Source organism: Anopheles stephensi, chromosome 3, assembly GCF_013141755.1.
Source record: "Anopheles stephensi strain Indian chromosome 3, UCI_ANSTEP_V1.0, whole genome shotgun sequence".
In the NCBI taxonomy this organism is placed as follows: Eukaryota; Metazoa; Arthropoda; class Insecta; order Diptera; family Culicidae; genus Anopheles; species Anopheles stephensi.
Genome location: NC_050203.1, coordinates 7,244,286 through 7,266,883, shown reverse-complemented (window position 1 = coordinate 7,266,883; position 22,598 = coordinate 7,244,286). Strand labels below are relative to the sequence as shown.

At 46.1% G+C, this 22,598-nt stretch overlaps 5 protein-coding genes across 33 annotated transcripts in view; 3 read left to right on the top strand and 2 right to left on the bottom strand.

Moving 5' to 3' along the window:
• Window positions 1–10: 10 nt before the first annotated feature.
• On the bottom strand, window positions 11–11,662 carry LOC118510453 (TOM1-like protein 2). Of its 15 annotated transcripts, none has more exons than XM_036052271.1 (10): window positions 11,551–11,662; window positions 11,386–11,452; window positions 9,150–9,613; window positions 3,672–4,123; window positions 3,514–3,606; window positions 3,282–3,451; window positions 2,717–3,220; window positions 2,549–2,606; window positions 1,769–1,819; window positions 11–1,489 (listed from the first exon to the last, which is right to left on the bottom strand). In XM_036052271.1, exons 3-10 carry the CDS (start codon window positions 9,217–9,219, stop codon window positions 1,238–1,240), a joined length of 1,650 nt encoding a protein of 549 aa, XP_035908164.1. In that variant the 5' UTR covers window positions 9,220–9,613; window positions 11,386–11,452; window positions 11,551–11,662; the 3' UTR covers window positions 11–1,237. The 15 variants fall into 15 exon arrangements, with proteins under 15 accessions (XP_035908164.1, XP_035908165.1, XP_035908177.1 ...); XM_036052272.1 differs by having other exon boundaries at window positions 11,529–11,623; XM_036052284.1 differs by lacking the exon at window positions 1,769–1,819.
• Window positions 11,663–11,785: 123 nt separating this feature from the next.
• On the top strand, window positions 11,786–13,835 carry LOC118510457. Its single transcript, XM_036052288.1, has 2 exons — window positions 11,786–12,764; window positions 12,836–13,835. The coding sequence occupies exons 1-2, from the start codon at window positions 12,312–12,314 to the stop codon at window positions 13,148–13,150; spliced, it is 768 nt and encodes a 255-aa protein (XP_035908181.1). The 5' UTR covers window positions 11,786–12,311; the 3' UTR covers window positions 13,151–13,835.
• A 103-nt stretch (window positions 13,836–13,938) lies between these two features.
• On the top strand, window positions 13,939–16,212 carry LOC118510455 (cytochrome b-c1 complex subunit 2, mitochondrial). Its single transcript, XM_036052287.1, has 4 exons — window positions 13,939–14,152; window positions 14,385–14,527; window positions 14,603–15,647; window positions 15,712–16,212. The coding sequence occupies exons 1-4, from the start codon at window positions 14,108–14,110 to the stop codon at window positions 15,796–15,798; spliced, it is 1,320 nt and encodes a 439-aa protein (XP_035908180.1). The 5' UTR covers window positions 13,939–14,107; the 3' UTR covers window positions 15,799–16,212.
• Window positions 16,213–16,219: 7 nt separating this feature from the next.
• On the bottom strand, window positions 16,220–17,462 carry LOC118510458 (syntaxin-8). The gene is made up of 3 exons (XM_036052289.1): window positions 17,268–17,462; window positions 16,648–17,180; window positions 16,220–16,580 (listed from the first exon to the last, which is right to left on the bottom strand). Exons 1-3 carry the CDS (start codon window positions 17,297–17,299, stop codon window positions 16,420–16,422), a joined length of 726 nt encoding a protein of 241 aa, XP_035908182.1. The 5' UTR covers window positions 17,300–17,462; the 3' UTR covers window positions 16,220–16,419.
• Window positions 17,463–17,730: 268 nt separating this feature from the next.
• Window positions 17,731–22,598, top strand: part of LOC118510449 (transmembrane protein 184B) — a 29,258-nt gene continuing 24,390 nt past the window's right edge. For 2 of the 15 annotated variants that reach the window (XM_036052253.1, XM_036052264.1), the window contains exon 1: window positions 17,736–17,891. The gene's annotated coding sequence lies outside the window, so the exon portion shown is untranslated. The other 13 variants (XM_036052266.1, XM_036052251.1, XM_036052265.1 and 10 more) reach the window with 13 other exon arrangements.

Genomic DNA, 22,598 nt, shown 5'->3' with positions numbered 1-22,598 from the left:
ACAAATTATCTTCTAGTTTGAAGTTGCTTGCATACTTTATTTGGACAATATTATGTTTTGTTTTCGTTTTAGCATTTAGGAAAGAAGAAGTAAACCTGTGTACGTGTGTACGCGTACATTCCGCAAAAGTGCACAACAAACTGAAACATAAGTAGGTTTTGCTGCACGTCCATCGAAAAGCGAGCTCCGGTTTGTATTTACCCTTTTCCGCTTAAAGCCTCTGGTCCTTACGGTTGAATATTATTAAGTTCCTTGTCGGTACCGAGCGCACCACCACTTTGATTGATTTTAACAGTGTGTTTCATCACCCTTTCTCGTAACAACTCATTCAACGCGCGTTTCGCCATTTAGGTGGGTGGATTTAATGCCTCATCTGCGTTTTGCATTGGTAATTTACTGATGGGAACAAAAAAAAAACAAAACACAAACACAAAAAAAGCTAACAACAACATTGATTCACACGCGCTGCCGTTAAATAGAATATGGGAAGAGTTACGAAACAAATCAGGAGTGTGATTCTACCGATGTTTTGCCCCATTCCCTTAGCCGATTTACAAACGTCCTCCGCTAGCAGTGATTGGTTTTTGTTTTTTTTTTTATACAATCCTTCACAACACATTCCTTTCTTTCTTTCCCACTCTCCTTTACGGAACGAACAGAATGGGGGGATTTTTTGTATACCTTAATAAATACAACTAGCTCACAATTAAATATATTTCTCCTTCTCTACGATGCGTCTTTGTTTCGTGTTTTTTTTTGTTTCTTTTTGCCCCATAACGCACTGTTCCACTTCCTTTTCTTTTTTCTTATTCCCCGTGTAGCTCTAAATATTTGTTTTGTATCTATAATATGGCTCACAATCGCAAGAAATAATTGCGATTAAACAAAAGGCTTTAAAAGATTTAAAACAAAAACAAAAAACAAAACATTGCTATACCGCGTCCAATCAGGTCAGCTTTTGGCTTCTTTTGTTTTTATAGATTGTTGTTAAATATTTTCTTCTGCTCTATCTGCTCACTTCTGCGCCGCTTTCCAAAGTGCTCTCTACCCGAAGGAATACTAATGAGGCTTAGCAAACCAAAAACAAAAACTAGTACCACTTACAAGAGGGGATTACAAAACTAAAAAAAAGACCTATGTTGAAACATTAGACCAACATTTTACAGAATAAAAAAAAGGGTAAAAGAAAACAACCCCCTTGCTGGGGGTGCTTTTGCTTACACACCCCTCCCACACTTCACAGCGCTAGCAGACCATCGGTTTCGTCGGACTTTTTCTTGCGATCTTTGGCCGTCGTTGCTGGGCTGTTACTGCTACTGGTGCTGCTGATCGTCGGCAGGGTTTCGGCGACGGCCGCCCGTTCCGCGAGAAACTTTTCAAACTCCTTGCTCGTTAAGCTTTCCTCCGTACCGGCGGCACCGGCACCGGGACCATCGCCTCCCATCGCTCCGACCGCTGCCATTTGCGCCTCGAGCTGGTCAATGTCGTCCTGCGGGGTGTGGTGAATTAAAGGTAAAGACAGACAGACAGATACGGTCTCAGTTAGCGTTGGAACCACATTTGCCACATTCAAGCAACATCCACCACCGAACCACATTCAACATTCATCGTAGAGAGAAAGTGCTGATAACTAAACACTACTACTCATTCTACACTACTGTATCTACACCAAAAACGCCATCTACTACTGCTCCCCACGCACGTGCAAGAAGATAGGAACTAGCACAGATAGGCAAGGAGATGCTCCTTCTTTCCCGACAATACTCACCGGATTGCCCAGCCACTGTTCAATCTCGTCAAATTCCGATTCCCTCGTGCCCTGTCGATGATGGACGGGTTGTTGCAGGCGTTTGCGTTGTATGTCGGAGGCATTTTGGTGTGGCGCATTTGTATGTTCGTGTTCGTGTTTTGTGTGTGTGTGTAATCCACCGAAAACGGACGATCGCCAAACAAACAATAAAAAAAAACAAGCAAACCACCAATGTCGCGGTAGATCAGTGTTGTAGTGTGTGTCGATCATTTGGTTGTTGTTGATTAACGGTTTCACACAAAACAAATAGCAATATATTCGTGGGGAGAGTTAACATACATACAGCACGTAGAAAGGATGAACGGAAACACAGGACAAGATAGAAGAGAAAAGAAAGGAAGAATCACAGATGTATGAAGAAAGCCAGCTAAATACAATGGGGAAATGGGAATTCGAGGGCGATAATTCTAGCTTGCCTACCCAAATTTATCGTTAACTAATAAGAACTAGGAGACTTTCAATAGGAAACGCGTTTTTGCTTTTAGTCTCGCACTACCAACTAAAGGGTTGTTTAAATCTAACGTTTAATTCGAACAGCTAACGTAGATATTTAAAAATAAGGACAATATGTTACAGAGACAAAAGTGTTCACTCGCGGAACATAAAATAGATGTAAAGAGAGGGAAAATGTTGCATAAAATAGGAACAAATACAGCTACGACTCGATGACGGCTTAGGTCACCATTTGTAAAAAAAAGGTGCGTAAAGTAGATACTGTGGCTGTGCTCAGATTCTTACCAATGCTGTGCTGCCCGTAGTCGCTCCCAACAGATCTAATCTGGCAGGTTCTTTATCACTGCAATCGGTATTTGGATAAGACAAGAAAAACAAATCGGGTATTAAATCAGCTGAACTGGCTGTAAAGATTTGCTCCCTCAAGCGGCCATTTTGCGTGCGAATTCTCACCCGGTGGTGTTTCTCGATTGGGCGAACATATCGAACTCGTCCGATACGACGTCCGGTGGAATGTTGGTGGTGCTGTTGCCTCCCTTGCTGGTTCTGTTGGGCGATTTCGCCACCATCGCCGAACCGGACTGCGCGGTAACGCTCGTCAGCTGAGCCAGCTGGGACGACACGGTCGCGGTGGAACCGGCCGCCGCCAGACTGAGTCCGGCCAGCTGTGAGCTAACGTTGGCGTGTGCACCCTCCTGTGCCTGTGCACCACCACTAGCACCCGTCTCCTCGCTCAGATCGATCAACGATGGATCGCGCATTTCGACCGCCCCGAGAGCCGCACCAAGGATGGCGGATGGTGTCGCACTGGAAGCATTCTTCGGGTCGCGATTTTTCTCGTAGCGGGCGTGTCGCAGAAACAGATTGTTTAGCTCGTCGTTCAATCGTAGCAATTCCGCGGTAAGTTCGTCGTGCTGTACCTTGCCGATCAGATCGACGATTCGGCTTTGCATTTCCCTGGAACAGAAGGTTGGGCATGAGTGGCATGAGATGGGTGCATTGAACCTTCACAACATACCGGCATGTAGCAGTAAGATCGGTTAACAGTTTGTAATCGGCTGCATCTTCCTGGCCTGGCTTCAGCTCGGTTAGCATCTCGCCGAGAATGGACATGTTCATGGCGACAATGTCTAGCTCCGATTGTAGTTTAGCGATCTGATCCTGAGACATCGATGACGGTGGAGGCATCTGAAATTCATAGGAGAAAGATAAAGCAAGCTGCTTGGGAAGAATCACCACGCAATGCTTACTGCTGGCGATCCGGGCGTCTGCGACGCATGATGATGTGGTGAAACCGGAAGCGTGCTAACGTTTTCCGGCGCTGGTGCCCCATCGGGGACACTCTGGGAAGAGAAGCAAAACCAGTTACAAATCACATTTCACTCGACACAATCACAAAGCGGTTTACCCTTTGCGGTGTGTAGATCGGTGCGATCGCGTCCAGATCGGTCGCGGGAAATTCGATACCCTTGTTCTTTAGCTCCTGATACACCTGAACCACACCGTTCAGGTCGGGTTGCGAGCGGAACGCATCGGCCCAGATCTGGATCAAGCTCAGCACCTTCTCCTGCACGATCGGCGGCGGATCGTTCTTCGGTCCGATCAGCTTCACCAGCTCTTGGATGAATTCTTTGTTTGCAACCAGCACGTGGAACGCTTTGCCACAGTTCTTTACGCACGTCTCCAGCACGGTCAGCGTGTACATGATGACGGTATAGTTCTTGCCAGCGTTCTGTGCCAACCGTTTGCGGATCGCTTTCATTGCGTCCCGGGCACCGTCCGACGATTCGTTGATCATATCACAGATTTCCATGTTTAGTGCCCAGTTTTCCGAGGCCAGACTAGCATCTGTCGCTTGTTCTGTGGGATGGGAAGGGAGTGTGCAGTAGACTGAATTATTATGATGAAATTATGATGGGGGCTACTGTTGAGACCCTGAGGCATGCCACGAGAAAGACACCAATCTTTTTTTTTGGACAATTCTGAGTAACGTTGTGCAAATCCCTTGCAAAGCAAATTAACACCTCATTACATCGCCCATGATCACGCAAAGGCGGTTGCCATTTTTATGGTAAACATTTTGCCCATTTACAATCACCACAATTTGGCACCCATTACCGTGGAGGCACCCATCCCCATGAGTCATACGCGTGGCTAGAGAGAAGCTCCAACTAAACCCCCCAAACCCCGCACTACTGGGACCGGGAGCGTGTATGTGTGTCCTTCCCGAACGACAAAATGTCATGGTCGACGGTACGTTTGCCGATTAACAAACTGATAACAAGCACAGCGATTCCATTAGAAACCCGTCCACTGTGTAGCTGCGGAGCGGCGGCGGCATCATCATGGTGTGCTTATCATCATGGCCGGTGCGCTTGTTGCCTGTCAGCAGCAGTAAATTGTGCCGGTGTAGATTGTGCCTGACCTGACACTTTATTCTGACGTAGCCGGCAGCAGACCTCAACAACAACCAAAAAGGAGCATAATGTTTAAAATTGGTGGTGGCATGAAGGGAGATGGCGCATTTAATGCTCTGATTCATCATTGTTTACGAACGCAGCAGAGAGCACGGCGAAAAATTCAAAGGAATCGTTAAGAATGATGAGAACGGCTCGATCGCCTAATCCTGTAGGAGCAGAATCAGTGGAAAAAAGCGATCGTCTTTCTTCTATCACCTATCAACTGCATGGATTGCATAGCCTGCTGTGGTTTGTTTACCAAACAAACGGTGCTGCTATCTCTGTTATTTTACGCTAATTGATTGGCTTCCAAGCGAACCATCATTGTACAGAGTGGGCAGAGATAAGGCTGATCATATCGCATTTTTAAACAAATACAATCATTTACAAAGTCTGTCCACACTGTTAGAGACAGTCCAACACACTTTACAGGAGTGCCTCATCCTTCTTTTTCTGCTTTCTTGGCACTACAACCTCGAGAGGTCTTGGCCTGCCATTTCTAGCTTTCTGTGACTTAATTTTACCCGTAGATTAAGTGGGATTTGAACCTCGGCCCTGCCGTGTGAAGACCGGCGCCGCTGTCGCCTCGGCCACCGGACCGCCCCGAGCTCAACTCAGCTCATACAAATAAAGATTAAAACTCTTTTTTTCCAACACGATCGCAATCTACTCACAAGCGCAGTTACGGTACGTGTAGAAAATCGTTATGTAAAGCAATCAGATTCGTTGCGCTTGGAAGATCCATCAAAATCAGCCAACGGACAAAACATTTCTCAGACCAGTAAGTTGCTCTGCTTAGAACATTACCAACGCCTTCCGCTGACGATCAGTACGCGGTAGGGTAATGCGTATCAGAGCATTAGAGCATGAGATGTGGCGTGCAGGTTCATGAGCGTAACATCAGCGTGCATTGTTGTGCTTACACAAACTCCTTTTTCTTCTAAACGAGAGCAGGCAAGGAAAGCAAAATAACAGCAACAAAATCTTAAGAACAAATAACTGCTTTTACTCCATAAAATTGTCATCAGTTAAGGGCAATAACCCTCCACAGGGAAAACTCCTGGCACCGCACCCCACACCTGGTCTACGGTCCTTCTCTAACCAAATTTTCCACCTGATATCACGCTTCTCGCTGATCCCTTCCCGAGGTCCAACCGATCCCGGGGGGCCTTACTCGGTGCGAAGCACAGCATGAAACCATAAAACCATAAACATTAGCACCACCAACAACAGAGTTCCCTATCGGTGGGCCACCACCCCTCGGTAGAAGGTAGAAGGAAACAGCAAACAGCAATATTAACAGCATTCAAATGAGTGCACAATGACACGACGGTACCACTTGACGGAGCGAGAATGACAATAATTGAGGCAGTCGTCGCTGTCGCCGGGTGAATAATTATGTAAATCATTTTCTTCGTTTGCTTCCGAAGGAACGCGGGGAAGAATAGGGAAAACTCCCCGCGACTTGCGTGTCCCTTCCTGCGGCAGCGATTGGAACGGTGACCGATAGTTCAACTGGTGGTGGGCAACACCTTCCCCCCCCCCCCCCCCCCCCCCCTTATACAGTGACGGGAATAGGTTTATGTTTAGTTTATGATGTAACATGTAACATAAGCTAAAGGATAACAACTTTACGGTTAGCCGAGGGCACATTGTTCAAGGGAGCTGCGATCCGGAAGCGTCCAATAATACACCCTGATACATATGGCGGTTCAATAGAGGCAGTGGAGCACAGCAAGCCTGTTGGCTTGATCAAGTGCAACCGTAGATGACGGAATGTTAAATTTTGAAGGCTCAGACTTATCCAAGCCATGTGGTTGAGGAAAAGTGGAGCTAAGGTCTCCTTGGTACAACACCCGATCAGCCCAAGGATCAGAACTTTCGTCCAACAGGAGAAGGAGATCCGAAACAAGATCGGCATTGCTATACAAACTCCTCCAAGGATTTCAAATGTTCAAAGACGTTTGAATCTATGATCTATAGAAGAGACTTAGACTTACAAAATTTCCCCCCTTAGAACTGAGCCTTCCAAAATTAGTCTACCTTGGGCACTAAGTAGGATAGCAGCTTTAAACATCGTCCTGATAATCTCACTGAATGTTTGGACATTACGAGACATTACTAGCCGAACATCCCGGCAGCCGCATAAATATGTTGAAACTGTAGACACACGCTCGATGTAGGAACGCCTGTCACGGGGCGTTTCACGCATCATTGCATTGTGTCCCGGGCGCACAAAGTACCCCCACCGGCCGGCCACACATAAGGAAAGGGAAAACCTTTAACCGCTCGCTACTATGTCGGGTAGACCATCGTCAATTTTCCAACCAAAAGCAACACCAAGCTGTCGGTGGTGTCAATTCCCGGCCTGGAGGAGTCACATGAATGATGGTTTCATTTACTATGGTTTCTTCTACGGGCGGTGAATAAACATTACACCAACTTCGACGACGACGACGACGACGACCACGACCGTCTGTCGCGACCGCGCGTGTGTTGTTAATTCGTGGAAATAAACCCCCCCTCCAACGCAAGGGAGAGGCAGAAGATCGGGGATGGGTTTCCGGTTGGGCAGTGGGCGGCAGGGTGGCATATATGCACCTAGACCAAGCCCACACGACGAATCATCATCGCCGGCACAGCAATTGTTATTGTTTGGAGTGGAACGGTGAAACAGATGCAGTTTCCACCGCCAACGCGCTCCGGAACCACTTACGCCGCCGAATGAATGTTATTGGTGTTGGTTTAGTTGCTGTTCTTTTATTTACTGTGTTCGAGAAGCTGCGTTCCACCTGGATTCCTCCTGGGTTGCCTCTGTTCACCATTCCGCCCACTACCGAATAATGCTTCAAATAGGGCCCAATCATCATCCAACGGCTGGCGTGAATCACCCAAGTCGGCTCTCGATCCCGACCCCGAGCATGATCGATCGTGTCTCACCGTATGTGTTGGTGCATTTTTTTAACACTATTTTAAATTGTTAAGCAATTTATAACATAACCGCGACACCACGCAGAGCGAAGAAAATTTCCATAAGTTTGTGGAAAATTTTAAATTTCTTCACGCTTTAACGGCGTAATTGTGCAACTCAAACACGAGTGATTTATGTAAGCGCTGGGAAGGGACGGATGATGTTTTGTAACGGTTTCGCGCGCTTGCCTGACGCTAATTGCGACTAACTTTTTTGTTATTATTACATTTTGACTTTATCTTGCTTAACGATCGATAGTTTCAACCAGAAAGCATGTGAGCAGTGGTGGAGCGAACGCGTGTATGTGTAGAAACTCTTTCTACAGCTCATCGGGAAGCATCTTGAAGATCAAGATCGCAATCGATCACAATATATACAGCACAAATCAATCACTGTTCTTGCTGAGGCGCGGTACAATTATTCATTATTCACGTTTCAAGCATTAAAAGTTCGTTTTTCCCTTTTTGCCAGTTAAATTACGGGAATTACGGGATAAAAATTAAATCCACCGTTAAGCGACCTCCTCCTCACACAACTGGCGCATGGCGTATTTTTCGTAGCGCATTTCGTCTTCCAGCGGAGCGATGATGGCTCGTCATCAAAGCAAGCCCGGTTTCGTTGACAACAATGCAAACCACAGAAAATGCGTCAAAGGAGGCCGATCTTCTTCTTGTGGTGTCCTCTCCTCAGTATCACCATCTGTGTACAACTCAGCGCAGTTCCAACCCGCGAATTTTTGTACAAACTTGTAAGGCTTCTCGTCGTGCACTGCAAATACAGCAACAAAAAACCCTGTGTGAAACCGCAAAAATAAACCCACAGCGAAAAGTTCTAGCAGTGCAAAGAAGGTGAGACATAAGACAGCGCGCCATGATTTCTTTTGCGTTTTGTTCTAATTTGTTCCGGCAGAATCGTGCGTCTTTAATGGCATTTTTTCCCTGTGGATACTTCTTATCATTATCTTGTCCAGCTTGTAGTGTTTGTGTATATATGTTGTTGCTCACCGTGTCGCACACACAACTGCCGAGCTTACCTCTGTTACCTGGATGGGCGTCTTACACCCCAGTGCTGAGAGATAGCGCCACTTATCCACCTCGACCGTAACGTGCATGCAGTGATCCGAACAACGAAGCCAGCGCATCTAATACACACCAGAAGGAGTAGTAATACTGCCATCATAATGTGATGTCAATGCACGATTTTTCCATTCGATTTCAGTTCCTTCGTAATGGGCTGCCCAGTGGGGTGACCGACCGACCACACCGTTGGACATTCACCCAAAAGTGCCGCGAGTTTGATGGCCGCTGGCGTAATCTCTTTAAGGTTTTTGAGCATGACGTGCATTTCCAGCGCACCTCAGAGGTATGTGTTAACGGGTGGACATAATAATCTCCGTATGGCGCCCCCTCGTAGAAAGTGCTGGAAATGATCCTACAACTGAAAATGCAAAACTCACCTATTTTCTGCCCAACGGGCGTCGAAAACGGGTTACCCCCGAGGGCACCGACGTTGAAGAATGATGTCATTTTTACTCGAACTTCCTAATGCTGCCTCCTGCAAGAAGATCCGGAGGTAGAGGTTGGCACACAGCAGGCAAGCAAGCACACACACACACACACGAGTTGGGGTTTCAACTTCCCCCCTGAAGGAATTAATTTCCACGGTAGCCCCCGGCAGGCACTCGACTTTTCTTCTTGCACCAGGAACACCAGCCCAGCGAGGACACACTTGCAATGAACACACACGCACACTCGATACCGTAGGTGGGCGGTTTTTCTTTTCCGCTTTCGCTACCAGCCGGGTTCGTTCCGGTCCACTCCGGCGGACACAAATCGATAAATGCGAGCTCTATCTAGCGCGTACGTCGTAGACCCTGGTTCGAGCCAACCGAGCACGGGTTTTCCACACGGTTCCGGTCACCTGCAAACGATCAATATGATGCATTCACACAAACATTCCGCCTCAAACACGCACACACAAACACAGAAAGAGATGGGGAGTACGATGCGAAGGGAAACATATATTTAATTCCGCATCGGGTCCGGTCGGTAAGGTGCAATTGTGGGTGCATTCGCACAAACATAAATCATAGTCAACGTTGGCACAGCACCATCGCCGCCACCGGCTACCACGGTGTGTTACCACGGTGACACATCCTCTATGGATGGGATCTACCACGCATTGGATGGGATTGCTCTATGTATTCAGCTGATTTGATGCAGAGACAGTCATGGCTATGATCAGCACTAATTATGAGGGTATTCTTCTGTCTGTCGTCTTCACTGTACAACTCACACAAATCAATACACATTCTGTTGCAGACAAGACATGCGACACAACAACAAGAACTGCGCAGATTAAAAAAAAAAATGCTACACCGTATGGGTTATTCCAGTTCACAAATTCGAGTGATACAACCTTAATGGGGTTATTAGACGAGGGATTTTTCATCGGTGATTTTCTGTCAAAACGCGTTTGACAGATAAATGCCGGTCTGAAAAAATGAATTCGACATGCTCAATTCAGATTTCGATCGCGCTGGTTTTTTTCTGTCAAAGTGAGGATTGTTTACATTTTGGGAGCGTTGTTTTGCCTCGCAATTTTTATTGAATATTATTGTCCAGTTTATTTCGTGTGATTTAAGATGAATATTGATGACGATGTTTTGTTAATGCATAGAGAGCGATTTGGGACCACTTTGAACCGAAGAATCTCTAACCGAATGTTCGTCTGACCAAAGTGCTGTCGGTCACGAAAAAGTATCCCTATCATAATGGCATCGTCAGTCGGTGCCCGGCAGGGTACGATACGTGTTAATGATAAATATTTCATTCCATTTTTGAATAATGGACAATTCAAATGTAAAATAATTCGGATGATGGCAATAAATATCTGTGCAGCATATTGTGTTATTACACGGGCAGCGGGTTTTTTTCTGTCAAACGCCCTATTTGACAGAAAATCACTAACCAAAAAATTCCTCGTGTAATAACCCCATAAGGGCTGTGAAATATCGCACCTTACAATGGTAACCCGTGCCCGTGCTTCACTGTTTGCACCTTTTTCTTCCACAGATGCTAATATCCAAAATGTTGAAGTGCTTAATTTTATTCTAATTTGGTCTCGCAAAAACGAGCTACGGACTGTCAATTGAATGCGTACATATTTGACAGTGCAGACGGCGGTAATGATGATGATGCTGTGCAATTCAACTACCCGATGTTATGATGATTCACTGCTTGTCCACCGTGGAAGCCACGACCAGCCACAAAGCTGCGCGATGCATCAAACATGGAATTGCGTAGCCACAACAAAAACACCAACTATATGCACACTGCTGCCGTATACCCACATGCGCGCACGTAAGTAAACATACACGCACACAAAAGCCATACACTCGGTCACTTGCAACGGCGTCACATACAGCCGAAGATGTTCGCCACAATAGATACGGATTTGTTTTATTTTAATTTACACTACAATGAAATGGGGATTTTTAATCACCTCCAGCAGCAGACAGATTCAATCGTTAGCCGCACCCACCGGAATAGGGCCAGAGCCCCATAACATAATAGTTTCAAAGGGTATAATTTCCCGGCACACACTTTTCCAGCACCGTGCACTCACAACCCGCAATACCACAATACTGCGTTCAAAAACCAATCACCAATACTCGAACCATCCAATTTTACCTCTTCCAATCAGCTTCTGTTGCGTGAAAGAACGTGCGACGAAACAAAGACCGACACGGTAGTAAGTCTACAATAAACAAACAACAGCAAAGTGTTTAAGGATCCCACTGAATGGAATGAACAAAACTGCAGAGCGCACGCACCCACGGCCGTGGTCAACCTTACTTTATAAAATCTAGGGAAAAACTTGCACGACGTCGCCTTCTGCCTTCTTTATGCGCTGGCTGTGTGTGTGTTTTTTTTCTGCTCGGAAGACAATTGGAAAACATCATCGCTGAACGAAAACGTCAGAACCGTGCGTTCCATCACTTAACGAAACAAATGTCACCCGTCGCAAGAAATCGCACGTTTTTAACGAAACCTTTCTACGGTGGAAAAACGGGAAAGAAAATTTCCGAATGTAAAGAAATGGTTTTCGCGATCTTCTTGACTGGAGGATGCATTTTCTATGATTCACAAACCCTTTTTTATTGTCACGCTTTAGTGGTGATTGTTGTTGCGGCGGAAATGGTTGAGATGAACTTCAATTGCAAGCTGGTAGTGGTAATTGTGCTCATATGCGAGCGCAATGGAGTGTTTTACTTGTAGCTGTGTACTTAGGTCCTTGCTGGTACCATCTCCAATACCACGCATACATATGCGCCAACTGTTTATGCGACCGTGCACGCGTTTGCTGAATCCTTTCATACCCAAAATGTCCATGCGTGGTAGTGGCGTTGCAAAGTGCGTAAGCTCGCGGCGATCGACTCACTGTAACGCCGTTCGTGACTATCCTTGTTGACCTGCAATCAAGCATCTTTGAATTAAGTATTGTGTTCGTTTTGTAGTGTGAAATTATTAAACCTGGCCAGTTTGCAACATCCTTGATAGGCCCCACAACATCTTTTATGTGAAGAAGCTCCCGTTTTCCCTCTTTGCCACACAAAATGGCAGAAAGTCGATGTAAAACCAAACAGAACGATAGTGCCATCATGACGTCGGCACTTGAAAGTGCGATAAAGTTCCTGCAAAGGTATCCGGAGCTTACACAATTTGTTGTGAATAAATCGAGCTACCAGTTTGACATTCACTCCCTGATCGTGGATGCAAAAAAGATGAATCTGGCAGAGGCAGTGGAGGATATTCGAAAGGAATTTGCCACGAACGGTTCCAGTTCTGAGTTTTGCGATGAGAACCAGGGCTCTCTGGAGCATAGCGTTTCTATTGATCCTATTAAGCAAAACCGCCAATCGGAAGACGCTCTTCTTACGGAAGATGAGAGCACTAGAGTAGAGGAACCGGCGAACGAAAGCGCAGAATGTAATGTTTTGCAGGACATTACAAATCACACCAAGGATAGACCGAGACGCAACTTGCGCAAAAACGGTTCCCATCCGAAGGTATGTTATGATTGTCGAAACACACAAATACGCCAATGCACTTCACAATTTTCATCATTTTCCTTCGGTAGCATTGTGTGTTCTGCCACAACAACGGAGCTACCAGGGAAGAGTACGAAAGCCACCACTGCAAGGACGAATGGGGCAATGTAACCTGCCCTGTGTTGCAAAATTTTGTCTGCTCACGGTGCAATGCTACCGGGACGAATGCGCATACCGCCAAATATTGTCCCCAGAAGCCAATCATCACGCCGGAAGATTGTGTGGCAATTGAGAAACGATGGCAGCAAAAACGTCGTCGCCGGCTGGTACAAGAGACAATTGGCGCGAATGGCCAAAGCAAACCGATAGTCGAAACCAAAGCTACGTCTAGAATACGTTTGTAAGAGGCAGCATCGTTACGACAGGATACGCTGGAGGGATATTTATTTTTATCTCTTTACCAATTGCAATGAACTCTGTGAGTTTCTCAAGCAAATTAAGTTAATCAAAGCCGTAACAAAATGTTGGCTTTTCATATCAAAAGCTATCGAAAAGGTAACTTATGATCTCTCTTTAGAAAGTAAAGACAGTATTTATTGGCAGGAGATAATCTTGTGCAAAATGAATAATTTTGCGATCGAATAGGGTTACACCAAAGGAAGTGAACGAACTCAGGGAAATTTCGTTAATCGATGCACTACGTTGAAAAGTGGCGCATGCGGGCGTCATCGGTAAATATCGAAAAACCGAGCTAGTTGAAGACAGTTTGAGCTCTTCATAGAGAAGCTTTTGAAAAACAAGAGTAAAACGACATAAAATTAATATTCATCATATTTAATTCAATTTAATTACGATCGAGACGTCTGCTAATAACAAACCATTCACGATAATGTTCGTTTAGGGCAACATTAGGAGTAAGGTTATCCACACATAGGTTAACAAAACAGAGGCCTTGAAGATCCGGATTTGCTATGCAAACGGAATCATTCAATACGTGTGCTATCCATTTTCATACCATTTAAAGCTTTTGATATGCTCTAGAAGCAATTTAAACTCCTCTAAATAAACATTTTTAGCGCGTAAATTGAATGTTGTGCATATTTCACTGCAAAAACACCATCAACGGACAAAAACACGATTCAAACGCTATCTATTCACCTTGAAGAACAGGTTCATCTAGTAATCTTGGTATGCATCTGTCAACGCGCCCGTGTGACGTTTCTGCTGATTTTCTCAACCGAGCGGAAGGAAAAAAAGCTGAAAGCGACCGAGCGACCGAGAAGAGCACCAACAAAGATCCGGACATCCTTTCTGTGGCCGCAGTGAACTAACTTCCAGCGAGTAAAACTAAGCGGGTTAGAATGGCATCCGTTACCTCGAAAACTCCGATGCTCCGTGCGGCCGCGGTAAGCATCCGTTTGCAGTTCTGCAAAAATTTGCACACCTTCGTGTTTTCCCTTGCCAGACGGACCAAGTGTCAAATCTCGTTACGTAAATTGTTCTTCTCCGTGATGAAATAATATGTGATCCCTTTTTATCCGGAAGGATATTTACTGTACTGATTGCGGAATATTTGGGTTGGTTGTTCGAATGGGTTTTAATGGCTGCTTGGATGTGTTTGTGTGTCTTTCATTGTAGGCCCGTGGCTATGCTGCACACGCACAGGCTGCCGCTGCCAGCCGTGGCTCGACCGAAGTGCAGACGACCACCTTGCCCAACAAGCTGGTTGTATCGTCGGCCGAACCGAATGCTGCCGTGGCTCGGATTTCCATCGCTTTCCGGTAAGAAATCATCTGCTTGCTTCTCGTATCGAGTCAGCTTCATCAAGGTTCTTTCCCTCCAACAATCTGATACAGTGCCGGATCGCGCAACGAAACTGCCGATAGCCTGGGAGCGGCTCATGTGCTGCGGGCGGCCGGTGGTCTGTCCACCAAGACCGCCACCGCTTTCGGTATTACGCGCAACATTCAGCAGGCTGGCGGTTCCCTGACGACTACGGCCGACCGCGAACTGGTGTCGTACAGTGTCGCCGTGACGAAAGATCAGCTGGAGGTTGGTCTGAAGTACCTGGAAGCTACCGCCACCGGGCAGGTGTTCAAGCCCTGGGAGCTGGCCGAACTGACCCCGATCATCCGCAACGAGCTGGCCCGTCTGCCGACTGAGGTGCAGGCTGTCGAGCTGCTGCACAAGGCCGCCTTCCGTGACGGACTGGGCAATTCGGTCTTCTGCCCGGATTATCTGGTCGGCAAGCATTCGTCGGAGACGATGCAGCACTACTTTGCGACCAACTGCACCACGAACCGTGCTGCCGTTGCTGGCGTCGGTGTCGATCATCAGCTGCTGGTTGGCTTTGCCCAGAGCCTTGCCCTGGAATCGGGAGCCGGTAGCGAGAATAAGTCCACCTTCAACACTGGTGAGGTGCGTCGCGAAGGTGCCGGTTCGCGCGCTGCCGTTGCTGTTGGCGCACAAGCCGTCGGATGGAACTCGCTGAAGGAAGCGATGGCTTTCTGGGTGCTGCAGTACGCTGCCGGTGTCGGACCGGCAACGAAGCGTGGTGCTAACAATGGTGCGCTCACGAAGGCACTCAGCGGTGTTAACAGCAGTTCGCTGTTCAACGGATACACTGACAATGGCATGTTCGGATTCGTCGTATCGGGCGATGCGAAGAACGCGGGCAAGGCGGTTGAGGCTGGTGTGAAGGCCCTCAAATCGCTCTCCGTAACTGATGCGGATGTGACGCGCGGTAAGGCGTCGGCCGTTGCTGCCGTGCTCGACATTACCGAGAACCAAAGCTCGCTGCACCACCAGCTGGGCGAAGAGTCGGCCCTGCTTGGACAGGTGTACAAGAAGAGTGACCTGCTTGCTGCCGTTAATGCCGTCACCGCTGGTGATGTTCAAGCTGTAAGTATTTTGTAGTTCTGAACCTTCGGCAAACCGTAATATTGACCGTTTATGTATGTTTCAGGCCGCCAGGAAGGTTGCTTCCAGCAAATTGGCTGTCGGTGCCGTTGGCAATCTGTCCCACGTGCCGCATCTTTGCGATTTGCATTAAATCCCGTCATTAAACGATGGACGACTCACCTAACATCGGGGAAATGTTGTGGACACAAAATGTTACTGTTTTTGTTTCTTCTTCCCATGGGACTCCATCCCCCGCCCCGGGTCGTCCCGCTATGTCCACTACAACCACCATACGCATGAGGGAAAGAGACGCACTATGCATAGCAGACGCTGTAGTATAATTGAAACGTAAAAAGAAAACCCCCTTTCCGACGACACAACAAAGCTAACCACACAGAACGGACGCCGGTCAGGGCGACATTGAAATTTATGGTAAATGCGACCCTTTGGGGTCGCCGATCGGGATGGCACGGAATAGATTGATGCTGTATCGATGTTCTCGGTGCAAATGATTTATTCAATAAATAGGATAAACGTCAGTAAATCGTTCGTTGTTTCGAAAAGATTGCATCCAGTTTTGTGTAAATAATGTTTATTGACATAAGTATAGTATACGTATTAGCTTAAAATACATTGCGATATGGAGTGTGTACATCAGTTGTTACACTCGTGCCTCAGTCCTGAGACTGAGATAAACGCCAGATAAGGGGGTTGCAACAACTGCAACAACTGTGGTTATATAAATGTGTACAGTAGGAGCCTCATGCGCGATTCAGAATATGCCTACAAGCACAATTGCAACGAACAGCACAGCTATCACGATCCAGTAGCCCCAGGTAGAGTCCTGTGTGGTGATTGCACCGATTTGCCGCGTCTCTCGGTTGATCCGTGCATCGGTCGTTTCCATCGTTTGGGCCAAATCGTCCAATATGTCTAACAAATTGAAGGGAATGTTAAATAGGCTCTAAACTAATTGTACATAAACCAGCGGAGCAATTACCATTGTGACGATCAACTTCTCCCCCGATTCTGGTCGCTAGCTCCTTTTGTCTAGCGATCACCTGCGATAGGGCTTCGAGGCCCTCGTTTTGATCCTCCAGAATACGCGTCTGTTGGGATCGCAAATCCGACACGGTGTAGTTGCTTTGCGATGGGATCAGTGCTGGCACATCATCATCATCGTCATCGGCGAAAGCTACTCGAGCCCGGCTATTGCTACCCGTCTCGAACAAGGCCGACCGGGCGGCCGCTGGTTCGACGTACTGGAATTGACGCTGTAATTGTATCAGCTTCGACTGTAGGGCTTCTATTCTACGCTGCCTTCGTTCGGCTTCCCCCGAGGTGAGTGTGTTGGAGATGAGTCCGAGCTTTCGCGTTAGCTGATCCAGCTCACTGCCGAGCTGCTTCAAACGGACCCGTACCGTACCGGACAGGACGCCATATTCGCGAGACAGCTGGTTTTCTCTGTTGCGTGCCGCTAGCTGGGATTGTATGTCGTTGCTGAGATTTTCGCACGCATCCAGCTCCGTTAACCTTGAAGCGCCAATAAAGAACAGGGGGAAAACAATTAGGGGCCACTTGAAAAAGTACAATTCGATTGTGGTGGATTGTGGCTCTCACCAGGGATCTCCATCGATGTTGATTAAAGCCATTTTAGAAACACTACAATGCAGACGACCAGTGTGGCACAGCGGGCTACCACATGAAAATGATGAGTAATTTAATTATTTTGATAAGAAAGCGATCGAGAGTGGATGATGAGAACAAAAACACACAACAAAACACGATCCAGCTCGAGCTCGAATGTCAGATCGATGCTCGATTTTTTCCCCAATTAACAATTCTAGCACGATTTCGAGCTTCTTGTCAAACGGTCACTTTTCAAACCTTCCAAACGGTTTATTTCTCTCTATTCAGTAGAATTTAAGAACTTTTTATGATAAATTTGATGTTTTTTACATATCATTTAAGAGGTATTTGTATAAAAAGCTCTCCAAACTGGATTTTTGCAAGGTGACAGCTGCAATGATCGATTTGGGTAGCGTGAGGTTGAAACGAGCCTTAACGTTGTTTGACGTTTCGCTGTTCCCACAACATTTTCTCCGAGCGCAGAACAGTGGTGAAGGTGGCGCTCTGCAGCAAACCAATCTGTGTTTCCATTTTACGTGCGTGTGTTGCAAAGTTTGCACAACATATTGTATCGCGCTGCGGTGGCCGAGCTTCCCACAGAGAGAGAAGAAAAAGGTTAGTTTGCAAGTGTAACAATCGTGCTGGAAGGATAAAACATGTTCTGGCCCAGCTATTCTGGCAGTGGCAGTAAAGCCAACAAAAAGCGACACCAGAATTCTGCACGAAGGTTACGGTGTCCGAGTGAATGTGGTGCTTTTGGTCGAGTTTTGTGTGTCTGGGGGGAGTTGGGGACTTTGCAACCATTAGCAAAGCATTATTTATGGTGTTTGTGAGCATTTATAGTGTGTGTGAGCTTTAAAAGTTTGAATCGAAAACGAAAAGAAATTCAGGAACAACCCCCCAGTTGGGGAGTCCCTAAAAGCACCCCCCCCCCCACTTCAAAAAGTTCCTTGAATTCATTTCCGATGGCTGCTGCGTTGACGATTCGCAGCACGGCTCAGCTGTATGCGTGTGCTCTGTCGTCGACGTCGTGTTGTGCCCGTGTAGTAGTAGTGGTGGTGACGGTGGTCGCTGGTTGCTAAAGTTCAAACAACAAAAGCAGCAGCCAGTTCGTTCCATACGGAAGTGAAAAACTTGTGCAGAGCGCTTCCAGAAGCACAAAAAGGAGACGCAGTGTGTGTGTACGTGTGCGTATGTGTGAAAGGAAATTGGCAACATCAACATAGGTTTCCTTTTTCCAGAACCATATTTCCACCCCGAATTGCACCTACTACGCAAATGTGTGAGCGACCCTGGAAGAAGTGAGACAGGAAATATAAGCGAAAAACAACACACAACAAAGCTCCAGCGGTGGTGCAAAAGCAGCAGCACAGCAGGGGCATTAGCACCAGAAGAGCGCTGAGGATGCTGTGTGTACAAAGAAAATTCCGTCACAGAGTCAACCCTCTGTCTGCTGGTGAGGCTGTGTTGTGGCTTGGTGCTGTTCGGTTGACATTAAAACAGTTTCGATCCGTGGGAGTTGTGTTGTGAGTGGTGGTTGAATGGCACAAGTAAGTACTTTGGTTAATCTACGCATTGAGCTAGTTGTTTTCTTATATTGCAGAGCTTTGCAATGTCCAGCTGCGTGTGTCGTTAAAAAAATGTAAGAAAAAGAGAGCAAAAAGGATGCGAATATGCGAGGGACAGCAAGCGCACTTACGTCATCTACCCTGGCCATGAGGGTGAAATTTTAGTTTCATCGAGGAATAACCTCGATTCCGTGTTGCTGTAAAGCTAGCAACATGCTGGAATGCGACTTCCTCGAGACAGAGCGAGTGTGTCCATCGGAAAGGAAAACAGACTCCTAGTAAAAAAAACATACGGAGGAGCTACCAGCCGACCATATGTTAGCATGAATGATACGATTGGTTGTAAGTGTGAGCGGAGATTGTGATTCTATTTTCACTCCCACATGACATTGCACACAGCTTTAAAATCCAAATTTTAGAATAATCCTTTCCTAAAGCTCTATCCTTCGCGGTGAATGGTCCAGTCCCCACGCATAAGTAATAAGAGCCCTCGAAATCAGAAAAAAACGGATATTAGACTGTGCGTGCGCTATTTTCTTCGCCAACGCACACAGTCACACAGCCGACTAATATGCGTATAGGGGTGAGACATACGGCTACGGGAGTGTGTGAGAAAAAGTATGCTGCGAACGACACCGGCCTACTTCGCCTTGGCTGTGCTGGAAGTAGTAAAACCACAATATCCGTTCACTTCTTCTCAACCGTCTTGTGACAGATGTGGGCCACACCGTAAAGGTGCTCTTGTCGGTGGAAAGGTGAAAATGAAGCTTCCTATGACCTCACGCACTGGTTGGTGATGGACCACTACGTGGCATATGGTAGCAAATCGTATTTGCCCAACTGCAAAAAACAACAACTGGCAAACGTGATTTGCGTGTCTTCGGAAGGAAACAAAATATGGCGTACTTCAGCAGCCAACTCAGCATTCCTGCCACTGAAGTGAATCACGTTTCTATCACGGTTATCTGTTGTAACTTTTAACTGTAGTTGACATTGTTGTGATAAGCCCCGGTATCGATAGTGTTAACGGGAAGGTGTTGCCGGTCTTCCTATCTTATCAGCATTTGTCTCGCATATGTGCTGTTAGGGGGTTGCATGTTGTCCGTCCAATATGGCTTATTTGAGGGTAATGATTAGTGCTATTTTCCTTTCACCTAAACCTAAAACTAATCTGGTCAATATATTGTTCGCTCTTGTTTTAATAAGCAATCGTATGTAGGATGGAGTCCGATAAGCATTGTTCAAGTTGAATATTTTTCACCAATAGGCGAGATTTGGGTTAGTCTATTGAGACGGGTTTGATAGATTTTGTTATGTTTGGAGCACAATGATATGTTTGGAGTGAGTCTTCGAGGTCACTGAATGTTTAGTATTTGGACAGGTTCCACAGCTAGATCTCCAATCATTACTTGATCGCTAGATCAATACTTATTATACTGGACAAAGTGGAATTCCGAAGTGGAAAACTTGGGACCCTAGGACTAGAAATTTGTATAACAACTAAATCTTCCAACAAGGCGCTAACTATAGAGACACAACTGAAAGGAAAAAAAATCCCTCTAACCCTTAAAACCCTCAAGTCTTTTAAAGAACCAAATGATCTACTTTGCAAGTTTATACTTTAACAACTCCAATCTTTAGTTATTCATACCTGTTACGTTCCAAGCTTCCTTTTTATTTCAAAGTTTACTGCCAGACACATACTTTAAACAAGATATGTGTTCATCTTAACTTGTGTAAGTCATAAAGGTAATTCAATGTAAAAGGAACAGCTTATCGTACCCATTACAACACACCTGATATCGATAACCGACTAGTTGTTTGACAAATTACACCACTTTTCTGGGTGGTTCCGATCCCAGTAAGAAAGCTACCGGTCCGGTTGTCCATATCATGGTGCCCATCATTATCATAAAGAGAGAACTTAAGATCCTTTGCCATGGTAATCGGTGGGTTTGTTTTTTCGCTCAAACAATTTCGAACTTACCAACAAAATGAGCTCCAAGAAAGGGAGTTAAGAAAATGGTTGTGGCTGACCCTTGTCTGTGCTTGTGTGGTGATGCTTGCTTGCTGACGCCCTGTACACCCGTACACCCGTAGAGAACCAACGGAAAATAACAATCAACTATAATTGTTGTCAGCAACCAACGCTCGTTGGCCAACCCCTTGCGTTGTGTTGTTTTGCTATTCTTCTTGGTACACTGTCTTGCCACGAGACGAAGCGGATTATAAATGTTGTGCAAAAAGCACAACGTACGCACATAAACCGGACCTCAGTAATTTGCCTTGAAGGCCACCGTAACGGCAGGACAAGACACAGCACTCGGTACCCCACGGACGTACGTTGCCTTTTAACACATTAAGAACAGCGAGACAACTTGAATAACTGTTTCGGTTAAGTATTACGATACGATCTGGCTGGTTGTTTGACAACCAAGTGAGGGTTCTATTGGACTAGAAAATATTTGCAAATAAATCCAAATAAGATCACCATGTTAGGGCATTTTTTCGGCATAATCGTAAGTGATGCCGAAGCTTCTTACGGTAGCATTGGCTAATTATTGATGAGGAGATCACTTTTGGCAACCTTCTTCCAGTCCGCAGCAGTGGTGAAGGGCGAGAAGATTAGTTAAGCGCCTGTGTTTTTTGTAGCCCCTTTCCGATGGTAATCAAGATCACCGCATTTCGGTTGACTGGGTCGGTGGAATGTACATTGTGGCGATTTCAAAAGCTCAACCATAAAAACAAAAGAAGGAAAGAAAAACACTTTAACCGTTACAAAATGATGACGACCGTCTCAGACTTGAACGCATTTTCGGGGCTGAACTGCTGCTTCTAGCTGGTGGTCGAAACAAAAACGCTTAGGATTAAATAACGCAGGAAAAGATTAGCTTTGAGTAGATCAACTTGGAATTACCTCATCTTTTAAAGTGAAACTGATCTTTAAACGACGATCGCACGATAGTTTACAATCTGTTGCAGTAATTTAGGGCTATTGCTGTTTCCCGTGATGCTCTGAAAGCTTTAATCCTTGCTGAAACATTTATACTAATTCGATGTTCTTTCCCCTTTTCTCTCTTTTTTCATTGTAGATTCCAACGCATACCACCAGCACCAATCTATCGGCCCGCCACCAGAAAACGATAGTAAATCGGGATAATCTTCTTTAGCGCCACGTTCAAGTGACGATTGCGCTGATGTGTAAATAATTAAATCTACTGTGACTACTGCCCGTTTTACTGCATGAGCTGCTTCTTGCTGCTGTACGGCAACGGCAACCTACTGCTGGAATTTACCGGCGGCGAAGGAAATGCTCCATACCGTTGTTGTAGTAAAATGCCATCTCTCGCGCACGAGGATCTTGTGGAATTGTAGGATTTAATGTCGGAATCACGGTACCCTTTTTCACGGCACGTTGTCCTCCCTCGCCGCGCTCGCCTTGCGTTTCCCAGCGTTTGCCAGCGATTTTTTTTAAATACCAGCAGACGATGACATCGTCGCGTTTTATGGTGGCGCATTGTAGTGGAAAATTTGAATTTTTTCGCTCAACTTACCGGTCAGTTAGTTACGATTCGTAAAATAGCAAAAAGGAGGATGAATTTAAAGCCCATAATTTTTATTGCAATTCGTCGATCGGCTGCATATTGTGGCTGCAAAATTAAATGTGGCTAAATTGTTGTTGATATGCTCCGGATTTTCCCCTCTCAGCTCGGTGAAGAATCAGACGTGTGATTCGTTGCCCAAAAGTTTCACA